The sequence below is a fragment of the Gekko japonicus genome, unplaced genomic scaffold, assembly GCF_001447785.1.
Source record: "Gekko japonicus isolate JY-2015 unplaced genomic scaffold, Gekko_japonicus_V1.1 scaffold1659, whole genome shotgun sequence".
NCBI classification, from domain to species: domain Eukaryota; kingdom Metazoa; phylum Chordata; class Lepidosauria; order Squamata; family Gekkonidae; genus Gekko; species Gekko japonicus.
The window spans coordinates 130423-157115 of NW_015167100.1; the positions used below are offsets into that span (position 1 = coordinate 130423).

A 26693-nucleotide genomic window follows, 5' to 3' on the forward strand; every position below is an offset into this window, starting at 1 on the left:
CTCTGTTGCTTCCTTATAATACATATAGAGTAATTGTGTGCTTTTAATAACCATCCTGTAAATTAATCAGAGCTGTCATTGAAAACATGTTGTTAACATGGATAATAAATGCATTACATGTAATATGATGTTGGGCATTACAAGAATGTTACTTAGCTCACTGGCAGTTTTACAGAGCTATGTTGATTGTAGCTATTTCTGCTCCTGCCAATTAAGTAAATAACTAATTGCAGCCATAATTTTTATCATTTACGAAAATAGAAATTATTTTCATCCTGCATGTCCTCTTGGCTCAAGGCAGCTTTGTTACCCAGGGAACAGGAGGAACTACACGTGTGACCATTTACACATCCTTCAAACTCTGGTCCTTTCGAGATGCCAGTTTTTGTTCATACAGATTGCAGACTGATGCAGTATTTTTCCCATTAGAGAATAAGACCATTGTTCTAAAAAGTCTAACTTTTATTAATTATAAGTCGATAGTTTGAAGGCAATATAGAAAGGAAATTGAAAAAGCAGTTGACAATCAAAATACATGACAAGTCAAAATAAAATACTTCAGATATCTATTTTGACAAGTCCCAAATAAGATACCCAATGGGTAAATAAGATACCTGTTTGTGGCTATTCCATGAAGGAGTGGTATGGATATGGATGTGTGTCTCTGAAGAGAACAGGAAGGCCAACTAGAGAGAGAGAATGAAAGATAATGCAAGGTGGAGGCTTATATAGCTGAGAGAGGTACTTACGCTGGAGACATGGGGAAAAGGAGTGGAGAGGAGCCAGGGAACCATGGGATCTGGAGGGGGGCTTTTGGAGAGATGAAAGGAGGTTCCATCACAGGAACCAGGAGCTGTGTCAGAGCAGTGGGGAACATGGGCCATAGTTAAAGAAAGAGGAGAGGAGATTAAGAAAAAGGGAGACGTTAGATCATAGCTACCAGTCTTGAAAAACTGTATGTTGTGTTCTTAAGAATAGAAGTAGGTAGGCTTAGATGGAAAAACATGAGCTGACCAATACGACCTGTCCTCTTATGTACCTAATATACCTAATTTCCCTCCATTTTTTGGGGGGGGGTCTTTTTATAGTTCCTGAAGTCAAATTAAGTCAAATCTGCTAGTTTCTGTCTGCAAAGAAGCTTATTTCCGGTCCTGTCCATACGAGGCCTTTTGGGCCGGGAGCGGGACGGAACGGGGGCGGAGCAAACAGGCGCGATCCCATCGCAACATCTGGGAAGCATACTGTCTCCGTCCCTGATCCGGCCCTTCCAGCGCTGCTCCGCACCAAAAAAGAACCACCTACCGAGGTGGTTCTTTTCGAAGGGCCGCAGCAACGCTGACCGTGGGATCGCCGGCGCGTCCTCGCCGGTGCATCCCCGGCTCTTGGCCGAACTGCGCATGTGTGAGCATGCGCACTTCGCCAGGCTCCCCTCCCCACCATCGCTTTCTCCCCGGCATCTGATCGTGCCGGGGAGCGACGGCGCTGTGGCTCGGGGGATCCGTGAGATCCCGCCGCGCCGTCTCAACTTTGCCGCGGCTCACATTAGCCGCAGTTCGAGCGTCCTTTTCCCTGCCGTGTGGCAGGGACTGCCTTTACACATAACTGTTTGGGACAAAAGCTGACTGGGACATGAGATAGTCCTGATATTATGACTAAGGCTGTGGTCACATGGCAAATGTACCGTGATTTGTTCCCGCTGTAGATTTGATCAGGGATATTTTTAAGCAGGTTCAGATGATCACACATCCCTTGCCCAACTGCTTGCTTTTTGCAACAATGCTCCAGGCACTGTCCAGACAGCTGCGCCACCCAAGTGGTGGCGTGGCACAGTTAAAAAAAAAACTTTGTAACGTTTTTCCCCACCATAGAGAACAATGGAGGGGGTGGGGGCAACCTGTGTGGGGGCCCATAGAATTGGACCCCCTGGTCCAATGATCTTGAAACTTGGTGGGTATCTTGGGGAGCGGCTCCAGCAGCCATCCTGTGAGTTTGGAGCCTCTCCCTCAAACCACCTCCCCTCCATCCCCCAGAATATACCATGTTTTTGCCATTGACTTCAATGGCCCATAGGATATACTGGGGCCGATTCAGATCAGAGAATCTGAATTGGCCCACAGCAGCCCGAAGGAGGCCCGAATGGGCCATTTTCGGGGGTGCATTCAGCTCAGACGAACCGAATGCACATCCCTAAGCCACGGCATGAAGCGGTGCATGGCAGCCAGGCAAGCGGGCTGGCAGGTGAGGTGCGGCCAGGGGGCTGTGGGTTCTGTGGCTGAACCTGCAACTACAGAGATTTCTCCCTCCAGTGCAAGACTGCAGACCTCGCTCGCTTGCATGTGCCTGTGCCCTCATTGCCAAGGAAGCTGGCCGGCAAGGGAGAGAGAAACACAGCACTCCCTCAGCTTCCCCTCCCGGGTTTTTCCTTTAGCTCCCGACTGCTCAGTCCAGCCCGGTTGCACCAATGCAGGGCGCACACAAACCACCAGTGGCAGCAGAGCAGCCATCTCCATCCCATCTGCTCACCCACCTCTCTTCCTTTGCTTGTCTCCCCAGCAGGCCGGGCTACCACTTCCAAGCCTGAGAAGTGTTGCAGCAGAAAGCCCCCCTGCAGGGCAGTGGGTGTGGGTGTGACCGAGGCAAAGTCACAGTGGAAGCACAAAGTCAGCCAGGAAGAAAGAAATAAGGAACCGAACAGGAACCCGCCACTTTTGGCGTAGTTCCCTGCACTCCACAGAGCCAATGCGGTTGCGGGGGGAAATGAGAGGAGGAGGGGATCCTCCTCAGGTTACTTGGAGTCAGTGACTGACTTCCACTTACACCCACCCTCCACAATAGGGGAAATAACCCTGCTCCTGCCTGCGAGTGTGAGTTTATTTTATTTTATTTTTATTAGTGCCCCCTGACTTATTTAAAGGTCCCCTGAATTAAGAAATCCTGGCTACGGGCCTGGAAGTAAGCAGTGGGGTCCTACAAGAATCAGTATTGGGACCAGTCCTAATTAATTTATTCATAAATGATCTTGAATTAGGGGTTAGTAGTGTAACCCTGGTTAGTACTTGGATGGGAGACCACCCAAGGAAGTCCAGGGTTGCTGTGCAGTGGCAGGCAATGGCAAACCACTTCTGTTTTTCTCCTGCCTTGCAAACCTTACAGGGTTGGCTTTGATTTGATGGCACTTTTCACCACCTTTCCCAGACTCCAGAAAAAAAATTATTATACCGCAAAACCACCAGGCTCTTCCTGTACAAACACCTGACCTCAGCATACCTATATTTTCCTTTTTTGAAATAAGTTGGTACAGTATATATGACATAAAAATTATGGCAGTGTTTTGTTCCAATTTATTTCTGTTTTCCCCCAAAAAGTGATTTTAAAGGCTGGACAGCTCTGCATCATGCTGCCTTTGGAGGCTATACTCGCACAATGCAGATAATTTTGGATACCAATGTTAAGTGCACAGACAAAGAGGATGAAGATGGGGTAGGTGAATTCATAATCTCCAGACATGGTATTGGAAAGTGTTATGAAGCAGGAGAGTTAGGGTGAACCATTTTCACATGGAAATATCATTGCAGTGTGAGGAATCCTTGTAGTCAGGGCTATTTTGGGGCAGGAACGCACAGGAACGAAGTTCCGGCTGGCTCCCGAGTTGGCCACACCCAGCAGGAACTCATTAGCATAATAGGCCACACCCAACAGCAGAAACTCATTAGGATTGGCTACATTAGGGATGTGTGGCCTAACATGCAAAGGAGTTCCTGCTACAAAAAAAAGCCCTGGGTTTTGACAACAAACAAGGTAAACAGAATAAGAAGCAAAAGCTGGGTGTGGCTGGATGACCAGACTTCTGGTAACATGGGGGTGTGGCCTAACATGCTAATGAGATGTGCTTTCAGGTGTGTGGCCTAATATGTTAACGAGTTTCTGCTGTTGGGTGTGGCCTGTTATGCTAATGAGTTCCTACTGGGCTTTTTCTACAAAAAAAGCCCTGCTTGTAGTTATTGCATTTTCACAAAAGCTTTGTGGACCCTGAATTGGATGGAAAGGTGTCATAGAAATGTTTTAAATGAATGGATAAATTTAGCCTCTAAATTGGATTTAAAAGTGGTAGAGGTCTTTTTTTTAAAAGGAGAAACACTGTATGTCTTGTGTTCTCTTTTGAAAACTATAGGATCACATCAATTTAAATCTCTCAATTTTAGTTTAACTGGACTCAGATAGTAGTTTGAATTTCTTTTAGATAAATGGTCACTACATTTTATCACATAATTAATTTTCTGAGTAGTTATATTGTTGTGGTGTATAACAATCATATAAATGTTTTTCTTCAATAAAAAATCATTCTGTTATCCAGCATGTACCTGACTTCTCTCCACTGAAATCAGTTTCATTTTGATCCATTGCTCTTTTCTTAGAGGTGTAGCCATTGTGTTCAGTAGGGTAATTCCTAAGAATGTATGTACTGGATAGAAATTGTGTGTAACTTACACTGAAATTCTAAACAGAGCTGTACCTTTCTAAATATATTGAAATCAAATCTCCTGATTGTCCATCGCTTTCAGTGGACTTAGAAGGGTGTAGCTCTGCTTAGAGGTGCAATGGTAGACTTGATAATTCTTAAAGTTTCTTACAGTAACACCACCCAGCAAAAAAATTAGAAATGTTTTATTTTTCTAAATGTGGACTCTGTGGATCAGGTTACTTACAGTGGTTTCTTTATGTTTGAGTACTTTAGCTGACATATAATAAAGTAATATTTCATTATATTTGGGGAAAATGGGGGGAGGAATCTAAGAAAATGAGCAATGGAACCAAGGTTACATTCTGCAGCTTCATAAGTTAGCAGTGCCGTTGTGATCTACTGAGAGTGGTTGATAGAACTTGTTTTTGTGTGGAAATTTTTACTGATATATTTGATATGTGTCCTGTGGAAAAAGAATACAGGTCTTCATCTTGCTGCCAGTGAAGGTCATGCAAAAGCAGTTAGGATGCTTCTCGATGCCGGGGCCAAAATAGTCTTGAACAAAGCTGATGCTTCTTTTCTTCATGAGGCAATACACAATGGTCGGAAAGATGTTGTGAATGTTGTCATCTTACATAAAAGGTGAGATGCTTATAATGGGTAACAATGTGTGAAGTCCTGTATAATATAATGCTTCCTAGGTCTAATAATATTATTCATAATGTGCTTCCACGATTTTAAACTACTCCTACACCAAAATCAAATTAACTGTTTTTTAACTATATAATTTCTTTACCTTTTCTTATGGAATTCATTTTTTTTCTCTTCAGCATTCTCTAGCAAAAGTAAAAGGAATCCATTATTGCCCTTTTGTCTTCCTCCCCATTTCTCTCACTCATCCTCTCTCTGAAAAGTCTACTCATGAATCTCATTCTGAGAAACGTAACCTTATTGATTTTCCAATGAACTCAAAGATAATACTTGTTGCATAATTCATTTAACATTATTATTATTATTATTATTGTTGTTGTTGTTGTTGTTGTTATTGTTATTATTATTATTATTAAAATTTGCCAGTGCTTTTAGATACAGTCATCAACACTTATTCCAGGAACCAAAACTGTTTAAGGGTCAAATGCAACATGATATTAGGAATCCTGCTCCCCCATGTTGGGGCTAATGGCAGCTTTCAGAAGATTAGTTTGGATTGAGAAAAGGATGCAGGAGGAAAGAGTTAAACCCACCCTGCTCCGGTGCCATGTATACATTCTACATTGAATTATACACACCCATACACAGCTTGTTTTCAAACTTCAGTTACACGTCAGAGTTCTGATTCCAGCTTACTCTATAGTTTGACATAAGAAAAAAGATAAGACTCACAAATCCATTCATTAATTTCCATGCTATGTAAGTTGTAAAGATGTTATACAGACCCAAGTTCTGCAATCTTCCATGAAGGAGAAATTTCTTAGCATCACAGGAAAAACTGCACCTATCTGGGCGGTGGCGGTGGCACAGGCAGTTAAATGCCTGTAGAAATAGTCATCTCGAACAGCTGTAACAGCGGTTCGAATACCACCGTGGTCGGGGTGAGCTCCCGACCCTTGCCCCAGCTCCTGCCAACCCAGCAGTCCAAAAGCCCCTCGGGGCAATTAGGTAAATGGGTACCTGTCCGTAGGAGGACAGGGGGGTACCCCTCCCTCGAAATTGGGCTCCAGCCGAGCGAGAAATCAAGAAGCGGTGGCAACACGGCGGCGGTCAGCACGGAGGCGATGAAGAGAGGCAGCGACATCCCAAGGAGGCAGTTGGCTCAGCAGCTGATGATGTGGCCAGCAGGAGGACGTTGTGATGCCCACCGCAGCTGCGCACCAGGGCCCATAACCAACAGCCCCCGAGAGGAGTCGCCAGAGAGCCGAAAGAACAGCGGAGGCCGCGAAAGCCGCACCGGAGAGAACTGGAAGAAGTCGCCCACTCACCGGATAAACGAACGATCGGAGCCGGGAGGGTACCTGATAGGGCTCCCCCCCCACCCCAGATGTACTGTGGCAATACCCTGTTTCCCCGAAAATAAGACATACCCAAAAAATAAGCCCTAGCAGGATTTCTATGCATTTGTGGTATAAGCCCTACCCCGATAATAAGACCTAGTGATGAGAGTTATGACGATGTTCCAGAAGAAGATGACTTAACTGTATTTGAATAAATGTAGATTGTTGTATTATACTTAATAAAAATAAGACATCCCCTGAAAATAAGCCCTAGTGTGTCTTCTTGAGAAAAAATAAATATAAGACAGTGTCTTATTTTCGGGGAAACATGGTAGTTAGGGTTTCTGCATAGGTCTCTGCACCATGCACCGTGTAAGCCGCTCAGAGCCCTTCGGGGGTGAGCGGGGTACAAATGAAAGTATAAATAAATAAAATAAATAAATATTTTTAAAATTAGTAAATTTGCTGAATAACTTTGTTCACTGTAAAATTGAGATAGTGTAGCCTATTAGTACCAAACCATGAATATAAATTCTTTTTAATGATAAGTATTTGCTTTCAGGGGTATGATGAAAAATACCTGTAGTTATATCAGTTTAAATATTGGAGGAAGATTTTTATTTTCCAGTGTGTAAATTCCAGTGTTTATACATTTGAATTCTCCTGTATGCCAGATTCCAATACTCCTAATATGCTTGCATATTGTGGAATTCAAATGTTGTAGCTGTATATACTCACTAGAAAAATATTCAGTTTCTAGATTATTATTTTTTATCTGAAGTTTGGACTGCATTTTCCCCTGACTTAAGAGACCTAAATTTAGACCGCCTTTCCCTGCATGTTCCCCCAAGGGCACTACAGTCAGGGAGCCAAAATCTCCTGGATATCCTAGGCCCCCAAACCATCAAACTTGCTACGAACAGGGCTAGGGTGTTCTCGGTGGCGGCTCCTATCTGGTGGAATGAGCTCCCAGAGGAGATCTGGGCCCTGCGGGACCTTGTACAGTTCTGCAGGGCCTGTAAAATGGAGCTCTTCTGCCAGGCTTTCGAGTAGGAGCCGCCGTCACTACTATTCCATCAACGCCTTCCCACCAACGCATACCACCACCGCTGTTGCGGGTATCATCGGAGGGAGCGGGACGTCCCTAGGGGATGACAGGGTTGTGGGGACATACATTGCTGAGGTTGTTCAGATATAACATCTTAGAACACCATCTTGGTTTCACGATTCGGAGTGAGTATTGGAGCACCGATAATTTATTTTAAGAATATTATTTAACTGTAGTATGTGTATTATTGTATTTTATACTGTTTTTATTGTTATAATCTGGCATTTATGCCTCTGTTAGCTGCCCTGAGCCTTCGGGGAGGGCGGGATACAAATCCAAAGAAATAAATAAAATAAATAGACTACTAGGACAGATGCCCAGACCTGGATAGCCCAGGCTAGCCTGATCTCATCAGATCTTGGAAACTAAGCATGGTCAGACTTGGCTAGTATTTGGATGGGAGACCACCAATGAATACCAGGGCATGATGTGGAGGCAGCCAATGGCAAACCACTTCTTGCCTTGAAAACCCTGTGGGGTAGCTAAATCAGCTGTGACTTGACAGCACTTTCTACCACCAGGAGTGATCATCTTTATTATATGAGTGGTATTTTCATGATTTTTATGTCACGCAGCTGCTAGCTCATTCTTCTGCCTTTACTTGTTCTGTTACTCAGACTTCTTTCTTAGCTGGGCAAAATGAGAAAATCTAAAATTTCACTAAAGCAATTTACAGCCTCAAACTGCTTGGATTTTAAAACATCATTTCAGTTACTAAGAAGAGAGCTTTATGCTATTTACCTCCAAAAAATGTTCAGAAGCAAAATAACCTCCTTCAAAAATGGGCCCATTCAAAAAACAATCCTGCTTGCTGTACTCACCAAACTCACAGTATTTTATTGTAGTTTGAATACTGAATGAGCAATTCTGCCTTCTGCCAAAAGAATTGCAGCAATATTGAAACATCAGCATGAGAAATCAGTCTTTTTTGGTGAACTCCAAGCAAAATTACATTTATAACAAATGTCATAATCCACTAGGGTTGCCAGCTCCGGGTTGGGAAATACCTGGAGATTTTGGGGATGGAGCCTAAGGAAGGTGGGGTTTGGGGAAGGGAGAGACTTCAATGTGGTATAATGCTATAGAGTTCACTTTCCAAAGTGGCAATTTTCTCCAGGGGAACTGATCTCTGTCCAGCCACCACCTGGAGGTTGGCAGCCCTATAATCCACCTTTCTCCCCAGTGGGGACCCAACATGGCTAACATTGTTTTGTCCTCCATTTTATCCTCACAAGAACCCTCTGAGGTAAGTCTGGCTGTATCTCCTTTTAACTTATGATTACAGTAATTGTTCTGAGCAACTTCATCTTATTTCCTTTTCAGATGGGAAGAGACTGTGGCAGCATTTTCTCACCATTCTACCACCAATAAATGTGCTATATTGGAGATGGTTGAATATCTACCTGAATGTTTTAAAGTAAGGCAGTTGTTACTGTATAGTTTAAACTGCAGTAATAATATAGAGCTGAATTAAAATGTATTCATCTCTGTGTAGAAGGGTTTTCTGTTAATGGAAATATTTTTGTATCTTACACTAGAATATTTTGTAAGAAAAATGAAATAAATCAGAAGGTATTCTTCCTCATGTTCAATAACTTGAGTGAGCATGAAAATTATTACTATATTACCAAAACATGCCTATAAGGATTCATGGTGGAAATGATTATCATTTTTAAAAAATCTGAATGGCTAATTGCTTCATTCACAGTTGTTACCTTGTCCTAGTCTTTTGCTTAATTTTTGGTTTAATAATGTCTTTTTCTACCAATTCCACTTAAATATTCTGTTACTACTAAACTTCTTTTCTTTGTCCCTACAAGTTAGTTTTAGACAATTGCATTATTGAATCATCAGAGGAAAAGGCATGCAGAGACTTCTGTGTAAGTAAAAAGCAAAGTTTACTATATTGAGACATTTTGGAGTTGCTAAAGCATTTTGTGTATTAGCATATATAGTTTACTTGGATACCTTGTTTTGTATTAATAAAAAAGGTCATCAAGTCTAGTTGACTAAAAATGTATTATTTTTGTATGCTACAAGTTCACCAAATTGCATAATCTTACCTCTGTTTTTATGCCAAGTTTTCTCCAAGATCTCAGGGCTGTGTATATGGTTCTCCATCCTTGGTTTAATCTTCATAATAATGTGAAGGAAGATAGTCTGAAAAATAGTGAGTGGTCTATACCAACCCAGGCTGCAACTGTTTCCTAGGGAGTAAGTCCCATTTAACTCAATTTCTGAGCATGGATTACACAGTCAGTGAGATTTGGGGCTGGTTAGGGAACCCAGATCCTTGCCTAATGACTACACTGGCCTGGCTCTTTCAAAAATTACAGTGCTGTTTGTATTATAAACAATAGCATTTAAATTATAGTTTAAATGGAATTCACTAGAGATTAAAAAGTTGATGTCTGCATTACACTTAGTTTTATACAATTGCCTCCAAAAAGAAAACCTACTTTTTAGGTATGAATAATTTAACTAATTTGGCAAACATATCTAAAGTTATTTAATTTCCCTAGTCTGAGGTAGTTTCCAAAACAAGGTTTTGGCAGGAATTGAATATTCTTAATAGTACATGATGTGATGGGTGTAAAGGAAGAAATGTTGGTTAAAAACAGACAAAGAAGACTTCAGATTTTGCAAAGAAGCTTCAGATTTTGACATGTGCGAATTATCAGAAGACGCAGCTGGGACTTACCCCATCGCTGCTTTTGTGGCTCCAGGGCTGGGGGAGAGCATCGAGGCTGCCCATGTAGCCGGTGTTTGGTGGGCTGCATGGACAGTGTGGGGGTCGGGTCCTGCAGTGGCAGCAAGTCAGCCCTGGTATGTGGTGCTCACATCAGATTGGCAGGGCTGCGGGCAGTCCTGTGGGCATCACCTGCCTGCCCCTCCCCTAAATAAGTGAGTCGCTGCCTGGACTTTGGCTCTGATCATCACGGCTTTCCCACCCACCCTCCGTGTGTTTCAGTTAATATGGGTGTGACGACCTCTTAACTGGGGAGGTCTGGTTTCCCTTTAAAGTGTTCTTTATGTTTTAATTTATTATGTGTATCCGGCTGCCACCAGGAAATTTGAGGCTTTCCAAACCTTTATGGTGTTACTCTTGCTATTACTGGGTAGGTAGATCGAGGGTTTAGGCTTTCGAGGGGCTATGTGTTTCCTGAGGATCGATTCCTTTCAGAGCTGGTATGCTTAAATAAAAGTAGATTTATTGATATAATTCATAAATAACAGGATAGTATTCTGTATCTAGGAATGAGTAAATACTGAACAATTCCAACTGGTTTTTCACATACTTTTCTCTCACACTGTCATGGATTTTGGCATGTAACTTTGTAACTTTAACTCAAGGTCATGTAGGTTCACTATTTCTCTCCAGGACATACAGCCTTTCCTAAACTTTGTCTTCAATTACTTTCATTCATTTTTTACTATTCTCTCAGAACAACCTCAGCTGTTCTTAACTGCACACACAGACTGCTTCTTTTCAGACCCCAGAATGAACTAACTATCCACTGTCTTTTTCAACTGTCTTATTCAGCTGTCCAACCTCTAACTGTCACTGCTGATAGACATACATATCATCCACACAGCATCACTTCCAAAACCCCTCCCCCTCTCTGTCACTCACCAATCACACCACTTGCCTGTTTCAACCACTCTAGATTATCACACAGCCATGCAACCAAACTTTTAAAGACACACACACACAGTTATACATGAAATCATTACAATGGGTTTATTGTTTGTTTTTCCTGATTGTCACAACTTTGGGCAATTTGGGCACTGGTATGGATCCTTTTGGCTAGGGAGGTGCTGCCTGCATGCCACATCCCACGGTTCTGGAGACTCCCTAAAGGGGTCTTCAGGTGGAGCCAATTTAGTGGCATGCCCACCTCAGGGGCTGTTAGCAGGCCTTGCAGCACTCGGTGGCAGGGGAACCATGTAGCAGCTGGCACCCATGTCACTCCCAGGGGTTATAGTAACAATTGATTGGCACAGTAATGAGATAATACAGAGAACAAGAAAAACTGTGAAAAAGTGACGCTTAATATATGTCTTTAAAGAATTATAGAAAAGTGAACAAAAATAATATACATAATCATAGAAAAATATATTGACGGTGATCTCCGGAATGTCTTGCCGTTTCGAAGGAAGATCTTCTTCTGAACAAAGATGTAGGACAAAAAATGTCTCTCAGAGATTCATATCCTCTGGTGACGTCTCACAATTGTCAAGGAAGTTTTTCAATGTTCATAACAGCTGTAATGTGTAGTAGAACCTGCCATGGGCTAAGATGATTATAATGCTGCGCCAGTGCTCCTGCAGTGTAATCAATCAAAGCTGTGGCCTTTTTTCACCCAAATCACTATCATCTGGTTGTATTTTACCTCGCCTGCACACCCCCTCCATGCCCCCAGGCCCACAAGTCCTGATATCTTTCTGAGCTTTTCATTGACAGTGCTTGCATATTGTCAGAGCTTGCTGCAGAGCCGTATAGGAGTAGACTGTTTCTAGGTTTGATTGTTTATTAAAGTGAAGCTGAGATTCTCTTGGTTTGCACTTGCACAGGTTGAATATAACTTCAGGTACCTTCAGTGTCCCTTGAACTTAACTAAGAAATTAAAGGAAGATGAAGACATAGTCTATGAACCACTTATCTCGCTAAATGTAAGCTATGCTGTATGTGATTTCCCTCTCCATGTTGGCCCTCTTCCTTCAGAGTTCCTTTACATTTAAATTTAATCTTATCATTGATTCATAGTCGCCACCAGGCAGCTAAAAAATGAGTGCCCTCTCCACATGGTTAGATGCTTATGTTAGTTGGCACTCAGATCTTTTAACCATGCCAGATAACCTCCTAATTCTGGAATATAACCAGAACAGTGAAAATAATACATGGGCTTTTTAACCAACCCACGATTCAACATAATCACTAAGGTGCAACATTTCTAAATAAGAATGAGGCATTTGTATTCCATCAGAGAAAAATTTGGAAAATGGATTCTAAATTTAAAGCAAATGGCCCAGAATATAAATTATGATAATGCCTATAGTGCCACCTTAAATTGCATTATGCCCTTCTAAGTCAGTTGAAGCTTATGATTGCACTGTTAGAACTCTTGGTCTAGAAATAATTTGAATGTTCTTTAATGTTCTTTGGGATTTTTAAAATGCATGCAAAATACCGTAAGATAAAGAAATGAAATTGCTCTGGGACTTGAAAGGTGTTTTTTTTAAATTGTTGGCATATTCTCAAGCTATTTTGTATAGTTACACTAATTATTTGCATCTGGGCAAGCATAAACATCCTTCAAATTATATTTGAATTAACTATTGGGAGGATAGAATGAAGTTTGAGTCCAGTGGCACCTTTAAGACCAACAAAATTTTATTCAGGGTGTGAGCTTTCATGTGCATGCACACTTTGTCAGACAATGAAATGGAATTACATAGTTGTATATATAGGTGGTGGCTTCAGACCAACACCACTTTGACCACTTTGACCATTTTGACCATTTTGATCTATCTTGTTGGAAGAATGAAAAACTTGCATTTGAATTTTGTTTCTTCCAGATAATACAGGTTTCATTTTTATGTCTACATATTTATCTCTATGATATTTTTCATAATTTTAAAACATGGTAAGAACAATAAAAGATAATGTATGCTACAGTGTAATTAAAAACAAAGATAAGAGATTTTCCCCCAACTTGGCTACTACAATTACTAAATAGTTCTGTATCTTGCAAGTAGTATCTTGCAATTATGAAGTATATTAATTGTGTATCCTGTTTTCCAGGCTATGGTACGTCATAATCGTGTTGAATTGCTCAGTCATCCTGTCTGTAAAGAATATTTACTCATGAAATGGTGGGTGTTTTTATTCATTAGCTCTGCAAATTTTCTATTTAGAAAGTTCTAGTTAGCGTTTATTGGGAAAAAATGCAAAGAAGAAACTCACTTGTGTCTCCTTTCTATCAACTAGATATGCCCACCCCTACAGCTGGTGTATTAAGTTATGGTCAAACATTATAAATAAATTACATTTAATTAATTTCGAGGGGTGGTTTGTATGAATAAAAGGCACTTTAGTTGGGTGTTTTTGTTTTTTGCAATTTCTGCTTTCCTCACATTTGGACTGCAGTATCCTGTTCTGTATCCTACCTCATTAACAAAAGTTTCCTCACCCTCTTGAGCACAGAGAACAGAACCAACACTGAATAAGTAATACAGAGGCCCAGCACATCATCACTAGTACTTTCCTGTAAATAAAATGCTATGGAATTTATCCTCTAAAATGTGTGCCAAAGCAAATAATAATTGAATTTAACTTAGGTCTGACAGAGACTAACTAGGAAGATATGTCCCCATGTCCTACTTGCAGTTCTCTAGCTGTCCCCTTCTGTCTGTCCACCCATTGTAGATTGCTTGCATGACAATCAACCAGAACCCATTCCTTTTTCACTTGTGGAATGATTGTACTGAGGAGGTGAGGAGGACACCATCCTTAGAAGGTTTTATGAGACACTGTAAGGCTGTTTTATTTGCTAGGTTTTTAATGGCGTATCATCAGCAAGTATTTTTGTGGGTAGGTAGTGAAGGGGTTTATTTTATTATGAATGGTTGTTTTTTCATTTCAAATTATATACTAGCTTGATCCACAAGGGAAAGATAGGTATAAATATTTTGATTAATAAACTAAAAAATGAAAATTTCAGTAAAATATTATTCCTATATGCAGCTACTGTAATATGAAAATTTAGTTGAAAATTTAGCTTCCTGTAATACTGAGGTTACCAGACCAGTCCTTTTAATACAAAGTCGAGGCTTTAACTCCTAGTAAGCTGTGCCTCTTTGAGACCCTCACTAGCTTTGGTAGGTCTCATTAAACTACTCTGTATTGTTCATACAATCATCCTCCAAATATCAGGTCTTCTAGTGAGACTTCACGTGAGCCAGATGGAATCAGTAGCTCATTGACTTTTACATCTGTACAAGGGCAGCGGTGGTGCAGAGGATTTATCCTCTGGTTTACATCTGAACAGAGCTGCTGTCAGTTCTAGCCCGTGCTGGTGTGAGCAACCAGCCTTGTTCCCAGCTCGCTGTCCACCCAGCGGTTCGAAAGCTTCGGTGAGTAGATAAAATGGGCACCACTCCTTAGAGAGGGTGGGCACACTAAACCCCTGTGGGGGAGGTGTTAGCCGGCAAATGGAAGGTCCAGCTCGTAAGCTCGTAAGCATGGGAAAATACCTCATCGGCATTAAGAAGCCAATCCGGCCAGGCGGTGGCCGTGCGGCACTATGACTCAAAAAAAGCAGTTCGGGAAGAACTGAAGTCATCTAGCCACGCCGAAAATGAATGCCGTCCAGAACACGCCTGAAGCTTACAGCTGAACAAAATCCCCATCGGCTGCAAAAGTGTGCAATTTAAAGAATTATATGTTGTCCTCCCTTACCCTATGAAATATTGTGAAAACTTGTGTAACTGTAAATCGCTCAGAGCCAGCAGCTCTGCTGGATGAGCGATCAATAAATTGAAAGGTAATAGATTAGAGATGTAAATTTACTGAAGACTGTGAAGCCAAGGATCTCTTTTGCCTGTGTCACACACAACATCACCCACAGATTTCCTGTGTACATCAAATGTATTTCCTGTGCCCAGAACTTCTGTCAGTCCTGGTCCTTTCTCTCTCCCCCCCCCCAAGCTTGGCAACTGGGAAATTTGACTCTACATAGTTTATGTATCTCAGAACATAGTAATATATGTATATTAAAAAGAGTTATATGTTAAGTTTATCTTGGAAAAAATGCTCCTTGTTCAGTGAAATAGAAAATGCCATCCACTTATAGTATTACCTAAAAGTCTTTTTTTCCCCCTTTGTAGGATGGCTTATGGGTTCCGGGCTCATCTTATGAATCTAGGTGTGTATTCTCTTGGCCTAATACCACTAACCATTTTGATCACCCACATAGAGCCAGGAGGGAATTTCAATGGAACACAAAATCAGCGGGGACCTTTTGACAATAAGGTATTAATTACATTAATTACAGTTTATTAATTGTGGGGATGAAGGATGGGTCTATCAATCATTCTTAGCCAGGATAACTAAGGCAATGAGCTGTGTTGGGGACAAACAACATGGGAAAGCTATTGCCTAAATAACATGACTATAAACTTCAAGAGACATCAGAATTGGAAACAGAATGTTGGAGTACATGGGTCTCAATCTGATCAAACAAGACAGTTCTTGTATTCTCTTGGTAACAGCAAACAGTTCTGAACAACAAACATAAGCTATTACGTCATTTTATTTTCAACTGTGTAATTTTTTCTCTAAAAATGAACACAATTTTAAATTATTGTAATTCTTACTGTATTTTTAATTATTTGTAGAGATTATAAACAGGCAATTCTGGGCATAATCCAACAGTATTGCTAGGCTAATGCAGGAGATTGCTCAAGTTCATGGTCCCTTAAAGTTTGCCATAACAAAACTTCAGAATGTTTCAGAGGGTAGCCGTGCAGTGGAACAGCTAGGTTCAACTCCAGTAGCACCTTAGAGACCAACAAGATTTTCAGGGTATAAGCTTTCAAGAGGCAAGGCTTTTTTTCAGGTATCTGAAGAAGGGGGCTTTGACTCTTGAAAGCTTATACCCCAAAATTCTTGTTGGTCTCTACGGTGCTACTGGACTTGAACAAAACTCTTAAATTTCTACTTATGCTTCTTTAGGGTCAATAAGCTAATTGAGCCAACCTAGAACCTGCCAACCTGTTCTAGATGGGATTGTATTTACTATTTTTGGTTATTTCCCCTTTTTTTGTATTTTCCAGTGGAAAAGCAGATATTTGTTGTGCACAGTATCTTTATCCAGTTTCAGAGAGTGTAAAAGCTGCAACTTCCCCCAGAGATGCAGATTTTGGCCACTGTTATCCGTACACTGATCACATTCACATTAAAGTACCATAATATACACAATACTAGATTCCCTTAAAAACAGGCCTCATATTTGGGGGGCTACATTTTTGCTTCTGAATCCAAATTAGCCAAGCCTGAAAGGCCTGATTCTAGGATATGTAAAAATCAGTCTTCTTCCATATGCTCTTTCTTGTCCATATGTATTGTCATCAGAGAACATGCCCCTTCTCCTTATTTTTTGTAGGTAAGGTGGCAGTATCGTCATCATCATATTTCTGAATTACTCTGGGCGATGTACAACAATAGATAAAAAAGAAAACTATAAAAATAAAATACATAAGCAGTACTAGTATGACAGATTTAAAAGAATCCATATGGTGAACTACACATTACTTCCCCTTTCAGACTGTGACTAGGAGAAGTGTCTTCTCAGTTGCAGTGTCAAATTTAATGCCCTTCAAGTGCCAGATGGTTGAGGTCCCTCACCCCGCAAAAGACAAAACCAGTCACACTGTTTTATTTTTCTTCAGTTTTTAATTTGGATTTTAAGTGCTGTTTTTAATTCTACAGATCAGCTGTTGGCTTTAATGTTTATAGCTTCCTGAAGTGGCTAAATTTGCAGATGACATGAAGTTGTTCAGGGTGGTGAGAACCAGGGAGGATTGTGAGGCACTCCAAAGGAAACCGTCGAGGATGGGCGAGTGGGTGTCAACGTGGCAAATGGGGTTCAATGTGGCCAAGTGCAAAGTAATGCACATTGGAGCCAAAAATCCTAACTATAAATATACGTTGATGGGGTCCAAACTACTGGAGACTGACCAAGAGAGAGATCTTCGGGTCGTAGTAGATAACTCAACTAAAATGTTGAGACAGTGTGCAACTGCAATAAAAAAGGCCAATGCTATGCTCGGGAATATTAGGATGGGAACTGAACACAAATAAGACAGTATCATAATGTCCCTGTATAAATCGATGGTGCAACCTCCATTTGGAGTACTGTGTACAGTTCTGGTCACCACACCTCAACAAGGATATTATAGCATTGGGAAAAGTGCAGAAAAGGGCAACTAGAATGATAAAAGGATTGGAACACTTTCCCTGTGAAGAAAGGTTAATTAATGTTTGGCTAAAGTATGAGATTGTAAGTAAGGAATTTTTAACGAGGTAATGGATACCCTCACTTTATGTTATGTTTGTCTTTAAAAAATAAAAAATTACCATGCCAAAAGAAAAAGAAAAAAGAAAGATTAAAGCACTTGGGGCTCTTTAGCTTGGAGAAAGGATGACGGAGGGGTGACATGATCAAGGTTTATAAGACTGTGTTTGGGAGAAAGTACTTTTCTCCCTTTCTTGCAATACAAGAACTTGTGGGCACTCCATGAAATTGTTTGGTGTGGGGGTTTTTTGATCCCCCTGAGGGAAATTTTTTATTAATTTTTTACAAACTACAAACTACAACCAAAAATATAGGGAGGGGAACTACATCTAAGGGAGAAAGAAAAAAGACCCACTAATAACTAAAAACCCAAGAGTAGGAGATCAATACATCAGCATAACTCAATGTTAGTTTTAAAAAGCTATTAGAACAATGAACATAGTCGGCTATGCTAGGTTAATTATCTTTTGACTATTCATTTAACTGTTTAAAGAAACCCCCCAAGCATCCCAAAATCATTTCAGAGTTTTCAGGCACAAATCAGAGTCCTTCAGTCACTATTTATTCTTCTCTTTTCTAATCCTCAATTTATATGAAGTTTTGGGGGCAGCCACCCCCTTTTCAGAGGGTGAGTCCTCGTCTGAAGACCCCGAGCCTAACTCGCCATCAGATTTGCTTTCTTCTTCTTCCTTCTCGTCCTCAGCTGGTTCCCCGAGCTGTTGTCGCAGAAATTCACGTGCCTTAAGAGCAGAGTCAATCTTTTCTTTTTTATCGTGTAGTTTGAAAATGATGCATTCTGGGATTAACCATCTATAACTGATGCCATTTGTTTGTAAAAATAGGATCAACTCTTTATAATTCTTTCTCTTCTTTCTTATATCAGATGGAATGTCTTTTAAAATCCTGATGTTGTTGTCCCCAATTTTCAAGGGAGTTCCCGTAGTTGCTTTCAAAATAGAGTCTCTCACATGTCTCTTCGAGAATCTGACTATTTTTTCCCCAGGCAGATTATTTTTCTTGATGTATGAGGAATAGGACCTGTAGACCACATCCATCTCGCTGTAGAGATATTCCGCTGTCAAATATGTCATTGGGGCTATTGCTTCACTCAGTTGTTGCTTCACATTCTCTCCTTTAATTTCTGGGACCCCTTGAAACCGTAGGACCAAATTGGCTTTCTCCATTTGCAACTGCAAAAGTTGTGACTCTTCCGTGGCTTGCTTCATTTTCAGCTTTTGCATCTTTTTCTTAACTTTTTTAGTATTGGCGTCCATTTCCTTCACCTTCTCCCCCATTTGCTCCATTGCTTTTAAGGATTGAGTCAATTGCAGCTGCTGTGAAGCCAAACTCTGACCAATTACTGACAGTTGTTGCTTAATACTGGTCATCTCATTCAGCAGAGGATGCAAGGAATCTGCCAACATTCTTAAAAGCTCAGTGGTCTCTTCCGTTCGAGGACTACCCACTAGTTTCACTTTCAAAAGTTTTTCTTTCTCTGGTTTCTTCCCCGCCATCTTTTTGGATTTGTTTACTTATCGAAAAATTGCTAAAGTCTCTGATTTTCTCCCAAATGCTTATCTGCGCTCTGGTAAGTTTCTGAAAACAGTTTCAAATGCTTAATTTTTCCACTCCCCCCTCTTTATTCCGTGTTTTTGTTCATGCGTATGGGAGGGCCCCCTCCCCCGCTCGCTTCGCGTCGCTCTTTAAGGGGGGCAGCTTTCTTTTTAATTCTTCATACTCGCTTCAACCCGACTCACAGTTAGTGTTTGGCCAACCGGCCTCGCTCGGCATTGGGGGGGGGGGTTGCCCGATCTCCAACGCTTGTCCCGGTCAGCAGCACTCGTACCATATGGTCACTCAGCATCAGGACCTTTGGAGTGGCAGAGCACCTCAATTCTATGGCATCACGCCATCGAAGAGGTCACCCCTCAAAAGCCCCCTGGCTAGGAGCCTTTTGCCAAGGCTCCGGGGGTCACGATCCGTCGCACCCCCTCCTACACGGTGGTGTGCAGTTTGCATCCCCGGGACGTCTGGGAGATGCGTCTGCCTGCATGTCGCCATAAATCGGAAGTCAGCACTCCATGAAATTGTTGAGCAGTCAGGTTAGAACAGATAAAGGAAGTACTTCTTCACCCAAAGAGTGATTAACACATGGAATTCACTGCCACAGGAGGTGCTGGTGGCTACAAGCATGGACAGCTTCAAGAGATAATTAGATAAACATATAGAGCAGAGGTCCATCAGTGGCTATTAGCCAGAAAGTATAGAGGAACACTCAGTCTGGGGCAAGTATTCTTGATGCTTGGGTGGGGCAACAGTGGGAGAGCTTCTAGTGTCCTGGCCCCACTGCTGGAACTCCTGATGGCACCTGGTATTTTTGGCCACTGTGTGACGGAGTGTTGGACTGGATGGGCCATTGGCCTGATCCAATATTGGCTTCTCTTATGTTCTTATGTTTTTCTTTTTCTGGTGTTTTAGCTTTTCTAATTTGATTTTTTTTGTCTTTGATTTTAATTGTGATTTTGTTCATTAATTTGTCAGAGGCCCAAAGTTGATAGTGAGGAGCTTATTTAGATTAATTTTGATGCTCTGGGCTCATTGTAGTCCAAGATGCACCATAGTTAAGGTAACTATATATTTTATCTGTACTTCCTCTGAACGTGGGGAATTTTTCCAACCTTTAAATGCTTTTTCTGTTATAATTATGATTTCTGAGGAAGAATTATGAGACTTAGTCTTGAAAGTGCTAAGTATCAGTAACTGGCAGTTAGATGGTAGCCAGCTACCGACAACCTTGAAATAATTCAGTGTGAGATATTAAAGAGTTTATATTAAAGAGTTATACAGTCTGTGCTACTAGAGCATCAATCTTGGTAGTATGGTGTAAACAACATCTTGCTTCACTACAATAGTATTAAGTAGGAACAGAAAATGAAGCTTCTGTTAGTTACATTTATCAATTTACCATTCCCTCTACAATTTTTTTCTGTTTCAGGATTCATACTTTATAAAAGTATGTATGTGTTTGGTTTTTATCATGAGTGTATTGGGAATCTGCAAAGAAATAATACAGCTGTTCCAACAAGTATGTGCATACCTTATTTGAAGTTTGTTTTTAAGCATGCAAAACTATATTTTGGAAGGCAAATCCTTTTTTATTCTAAGAAAAAATATAATGTGCTATCTGCTTAATTATGTTATTTCCACCCCAAATATTAATATTTGTTGTCTTTATACCCTAGAGACTTAGGTACTTGTTGGATTATTCCAATCTCCTTGACTGGACAATTCATAGTACAAGCATCATTTTTGTATCATCTTTATTTATTAAAATTGATCAAGCTGCGTTACAGTGGGAATGTGGTGCAGTTGCTATATTCTTGTCATGGATGAATTTTTTGCTGTACCTGCAAAGGTAAATAGCCTTCTAATCCCGCAAGAATACATATATAAGATGTCACAGGACTAACATTGAATAGGGAAACTATTATTAAATCCATAATACATTAAAAGGAGTGGTTCTAATAGATTCTGTATGACCTGTGTAACCTGGATTTGTAGGAATTTAAGCACACAAAGGAAGATTACAGCAATGTGTGTGTGTTAAGTGCCATTAAGTCGCTTCTGTCTTAGGCAACCCTAAGAAAACAATGACCTCCAATTATTAATCTTCTTCATGGTGTCTGTGCATCATACCTATGGGATCTAGTGCACCTGCGCTGATCTGATCGGTGTTGTACAAAGCTCACAATGGGATTTTCACGCCTCCAACCTGAGCCTGCGCGGGAACCCCAACTGCGCATGCCCAGAGGGGTGGAGCGTGGACATCCTGCCAGTTCTCTTCTGACTGCCACGCTGTTAGCAGCTTTCGTCGGTTGGTGCTTGTTCTTATTCTCCTCACTTTGGGAATTTTTCCTTTTTCTTCTTCCATTGCATTATTTCTCAGAATATTGGACTTTGTCAAGAACTGTTAGAGGAGGCGGCGGCGGGTGAGACCTTTCCATGGTCTTCGGACCGTCAACCCCTCCCCTCCCCTTCTCCCCTCACGTCTGAGGAACTGTTTATGCATAAGAAGTGGGGGTGTTTTAAGCAGTGTGCCTCATGTGGGAGTAAGTTAGCTCCGCGAGACGGACACACACTCTGTATAATTTGTTTGGGTAAATCTCACCGTCTGGAGGGTTGTGCTTTCTGCACAAAATTTTCAAACCAAACGCGCAAAAATAGAGCAGCAAGGTTGAAAGTCGCCCTTTGGGAATCGGCCCTTGCTCCTCTGTCTTCAACTATGTCTACCGAACTCCCTCAGAAGTCGTTGGTATCGACGGATCCCCCACCAAAACCATCGATGTCAACACCACGATCCACGGATACCCTCTCGACGCCGAGACCACCGAGACCAGTCAAATCTGCTTCTGATATGGGGCCAGCCCCCTCCAAGAAGCACTCTTCCAAGTCTGCTTCTTCTGCCTCAACACCGGTGAAGAAACAGAAGAGGAATAAGTTGAGGAAACATACCTCCCACAAGTCGTCCACTGGGAACTCACATAAGTCTCACAACAATATCACAGTCACGTTCCCTATCGATGCATCAGTCCATACTGGAGCTGCCGGATGTACAATCCATGCCACCGATTGAAATTCTTGACTCTCCAGTCAGGCAGCTGAACCCTCTGAACCCTTGGACGATGCTCCCCATCTATATCAGCTTCCGAAGCCAAAGGTGATGTAACAGTGGCTTCTGGTGTTGGCCGACGCGCTACATCCGCTTCCTCCTGCACCAGTGGTCATTCTGACCTGGACTGTCGATATCGACCTGATAACCAAATCCCGTTCTCCAGTCTGCATCGATGATCGAGGTTGATGGGATGAATATACGGCTCATCTTGATCAGCACCACTCATCCCGATCACCGAGGAGGGATTATTCGCCCAAGCCACCTTCAGTTCAGTTCAGGGCTCTCCTTCCCAATACCAACATCACTCATAGATGCTTCCCCCTTGGGATCATCGTCTTTTGGCATCGATGCCCTGGCTAACACCTATGAGACCGGAGGATTGGGATCACCATTCAACCCTACCCCGCTCTCCACATCGTCCACCACCCTCCACATCCCTCTCCAAAATCTCCTCCTCCGAGGCAAGTCGTGCCTCGTCTTCCATCGCCTCCTCCACAACCATTGTCAGTTACTCCGAAGGAGCTTCATACACTGCTGATTCCTATCCAGAGGTCTCCATTGCCTTCCGAAGCCTCTCCAGTCGTTTCCGATGTTGACCAGTCCAAGGGTGAGATCTCACAGGGAGATACCTCTCCAAAACATAAGGTCTCTGAAGACCTCTCAATGTAGTAAAAAGAATGGCTCATTCATTGGGTCTGTCTACTGTCCAACCTCAACCATCGATATCGGACGCGGTTTATGATGTCATCCAGATGGACACATCCACAGTGATCTCCCGATGTCGAAAGTACTCCTATACATGGTGCAGGTGCCCTGGGAGAAACCCTCATCTGCACCGGTGTCAACACGGAGACTGGATCACATGTATAGAGTGCAAGAGGAAGGAGCGGGTTTTCTACACGTCCATCCAAAACCAAACTCCACGGTTGTCTCCTCTTCTTCCAGAACTAGACACATTCATACGACTCCCTCTGACAAGGAAAGTAAGAAGCTTGATGCTTTCAGGAGACGCTTTTACTCTACGGGTGCCCTGGGAACCAAAACATCCAATTACATTGCATGTATGAGTAGGTACCAGTATGCATTATGGCAACAACTTTCTGAAATCCTGCCCTTTCTTCCTGAGGACAAAATTCAAGCAGCCCGAACCCTACAAAAGGAAGGCATGGTTCTGGCGAAGCAGCTTTTGAATTTGTCTAAGAACTCACTGGATACTTTCTCCAAAACTATGTCTTCAGCGGTCACCCTTTGTAGCCACTGCTGGCTGAGAACGACTTCTTTGCCACCTGATACCAGGGCATACATAGAAGATCTCCCCTTTGACGGTGACAGCCTGTTCCACTCCTCTTCTGACTCTGCTCTGCAGGAGATGGGTCCTTGGGTGTTTCTGCTCCTTCCAAGCCATACTGCCAGCATTCCTGGTCTCAATACAGTTCCAAATGCCCATTTAACAAACCATCCCCAGTGGGTACATGGCGACTACGTCAGTCATCTACGGGCCATCGCCAACAGTACCAATACCCTGCACGGTCCAGATATGGCCCGCAACAGCAACAGTCCAAGGCAAAACCTCAAAAGACTTCCAAACAGGGTCTTTGACTTGCCCCAGATTGCTTCAGGGGCCTCCACCCGCCTTTCCCCATTCCTATCTGGATGGCAGGTCATCACTACAGACCGTTGGGTTTTATCCATCCTAACCCACTGTTATTCAATATAATTTGTGGACTATCCAATGCTGCCTGTTTTCCTGGCCACCCCTCCCTCTCCCCTCCTTCTCCAGGAGGTCACTTTTCTCTTGGCAAAAGATGTGATAGAACGGGTGCCGAAGGCATACAAGGGAACAGGTTTTTACTCCCGTTACTTTGCTGTTCCCAAACGAGATGGGGGCTTGCACCCAATTTTAGGCCTACGGGGCCTCAATGTCTTTGTGGAATACCACAAATTCAAAATGACATCGTTGTGAGTAATCCTCCCTCTTCTGGATTGGGGGTCATGGATAGTGACCATCAACCTCCAGGATGCGTACTTTCACCTCAATATCCATCCGTATCATTGAAAGTACCTCTGATTTGCCATAGGGGACCTCCACTTCCAGTACAAATGTCTCCCATTCGGCCTCTGCACGGCACCAAGGGTCTTCACCAAGACGATGGTAGTGGTGGTGGCTTATCTTCGTCTACAGGAAATTACCATCTTTCCCTGTATATAGACCATTGGCTCTTAGTGGCAAATTCCTTGTCGCTCCTGGAGAATCACATTTCCCAGACACTCCACATCCTGGCCGCCCTGGGCCTCCAGGTCAATTTTCAGAAGTCCCACCTGCAACCCTCGCAGAGGGTACAGTTTATCGGAGCGGTTCTGGATTCTATGACATGCAGAGCTTACCTCCCTGAAGACAGAGCGGCTACCCTGTCGTCTCTCACAAAGGAAGTGCGAAAAAGTACCTGGTCCACGGCTTTCCAAATTCAATGTCTGTTGGGCCACATGTTGGCCACTACAGTCATACTTCCGTTCACCAAGCTGCACATGAGACCTCTGCGGATGTGGTTCTTGCAACGCTTCAAGCCAATCCGCATGACCCAGACCATCCATCTCCTACCCCCACCAATTGTACGAGACTCCCTATTGTGGTGCTCAGTTGAATCCAACCTGACCCAGGGTGCACCTTTTCAAACACCAAATCCGCATACTCTCTCCACCGACGCTTCCCTATGGGGACCCATCTCAACGGCCTATGTGTCGGGTACCAGTGGGATGCTCTCAATTCAAAAAAGCACATCAACTATCTTGAACTGCTGGCAATAAAGCTGGTGCTGAACTCTTTCCAGCCCATCCTTCAAGGGCATTGCGTAGCTGTTCTGACGGACAATATGACGGCGCTCAGCTATGTCAATCATCAAGGTGGGACGATGTCCTGGAGCCTTGCCATCTGGCAATCACCCTCTGGGAATGGTGTATGGCCAATGAAATCTTCCCTGTGGCCACTCACATGTCAGGGACCTGCAATGTGAAGGCAGACCTTCTCAGCAGGGGTCTTACTCAGCATCACGAGTGGGAGCTGGGTTGGACGTACCTTCGCCCTCTCTTTCTGAGATGGGGCAGTCCGAAGATAGACATATTCGCCTCCAGAAAGAATGCAAAGTGTCCTTTCTTTTGCAGTTGGGGGGGGAGCGAACCCTCTCTCTCTAGGAGATGGCCTCCTCTACCTGTGGGGAGAGACACTCCTCTATATGTTTCCTCCTCTACCCCTCCTCTTATGGGTAGTTCAGAAACTAGCCAGAGTCAGGTCAAACTGTATCCTAGTGGCTCTATGGTGGCCCAGGCAACCGTGGTTCACCACTCTTCTCCGACTCACTAGGGGCAGGTACCACCACTTCCCCAGAGAGCCGTATCTCCTCCTCATGGAAAACGCATCATTTCTTTATGTCCGAGTAGACAATCTGAAACTGATAACTTGGCGGATAAGTTGATAACCATGTCTCAGAGGTCCTTATCAATGCTGGAAAGGCCTCCATTCGTCTTTCCTATCAGAGGAAGTGGCTTAGGTTCCTTTTCTTCTTGTAGACTCCAATTACTTCACTGAGGTCTGTGAGCCTGGATAAGATCCTCGAGTTCCTCCTGTTGCTCGCTGATCAGGGCCTTTGCCAGTCGTCTATTAGGGTCTATCTGGCAGCCATTTCTGCCTACCACATAGGATTGGATGGTTATTCAATATTTGTACATCCCATTTCGAATAAGTTCCTTCGAGGGCTCATGTGGTTCTATCCCCCTGTGAGGGCTCCGACACTGTTGTGGGATTTGCCCTTGGTGCTCCACCACTTCACGAGAAAGCCCTTTGAACCTATGGCTTCTTGCGACTTTCAATACGTAGCATGGAAAACTGCATTCTTGGTGGCAATCATATCATCCAGGAGGGTCAGCGAACTGATGGCACTACGCCATGATCCTCCATACCTAGTCTTCCTGCCACATGGGGGACGTCTGCTGCCAGACATCTCCTTTCTACCAAAGATAGTGTCGGAATTTAATTTGAATGAAATCTTCCTGCCTGACTTCTTCCCTTGCCCTGATGGGGAAGAACAACACCTTCTTCACATTCTCGATGTCAAGAGGGCACTCCTCTTCTACCTGAATCAGACTCCGTCTACTAGGAGAGATAATACTCTGTTCCTCTCATACTCCAGTGCCTCACTGGGGTCGAGGATCTCAGCTCAACGCTTGTCAAAGTGGATCGTTGGGATGATTAGGTTATGCTACATGTTAGCGAAGTGTCCCCTCTCTGCACGCTTGATGGCACATTCTACCAGGTCGATGGCAATCTCCACAGTTTTCATAAAGGGCGCATCACTGTCCTCTAACTGTCGAACTGCCACGTTGTCCA

The 26693-nt window shown here is 42.8% G+C and overlaps 1 protein-coding gene across 1 annotated transcript in view; it reads left to right on the forward strand.

Moving 5' to 3' along the window:
• The window catches only part of TRPA1 (transient receptor potential cation channel, subfamily A, member 1), a 67971-nt gene that overhangs the window by 31351 nt on the left and 9927 nt on the right, over positions 1-26693 (forward strand). The window contains exons 13-23 of the mRNA XM_015412931.1: positions 145-155; positions 2763-2784; positions 3366-3480; positions 4938-5104; positions 8885-8978; positions 9382-9441; positions 12137-12235; positions 13368-13438; positions 15452-15617; positions 20636-20725; positions 20883-21055. Of these exons, the coding sequence (XP_015268417.1) occupies positions 145-155; positions 2763-2784; positions 3366-3480; positions 4938-5104; positions 8885-8978; positions 9382-9441; positions 12137-12235; positions 13368-13438; positions 15452-15617; positions 20636-20725; positions 20883-21055 (1068 nt within the window). The remainder of the gene's footprint in view (positions 1-144; positions 156-2762; positions 2785-3365; positions 3481-4937; positions 5105-8884; positions 8979-9381; positions 9442-12136; positions 12236-13367; positions 13439-15451; positions 15618-20635; positions 20726-20882; positions 21056-26693) is intronic.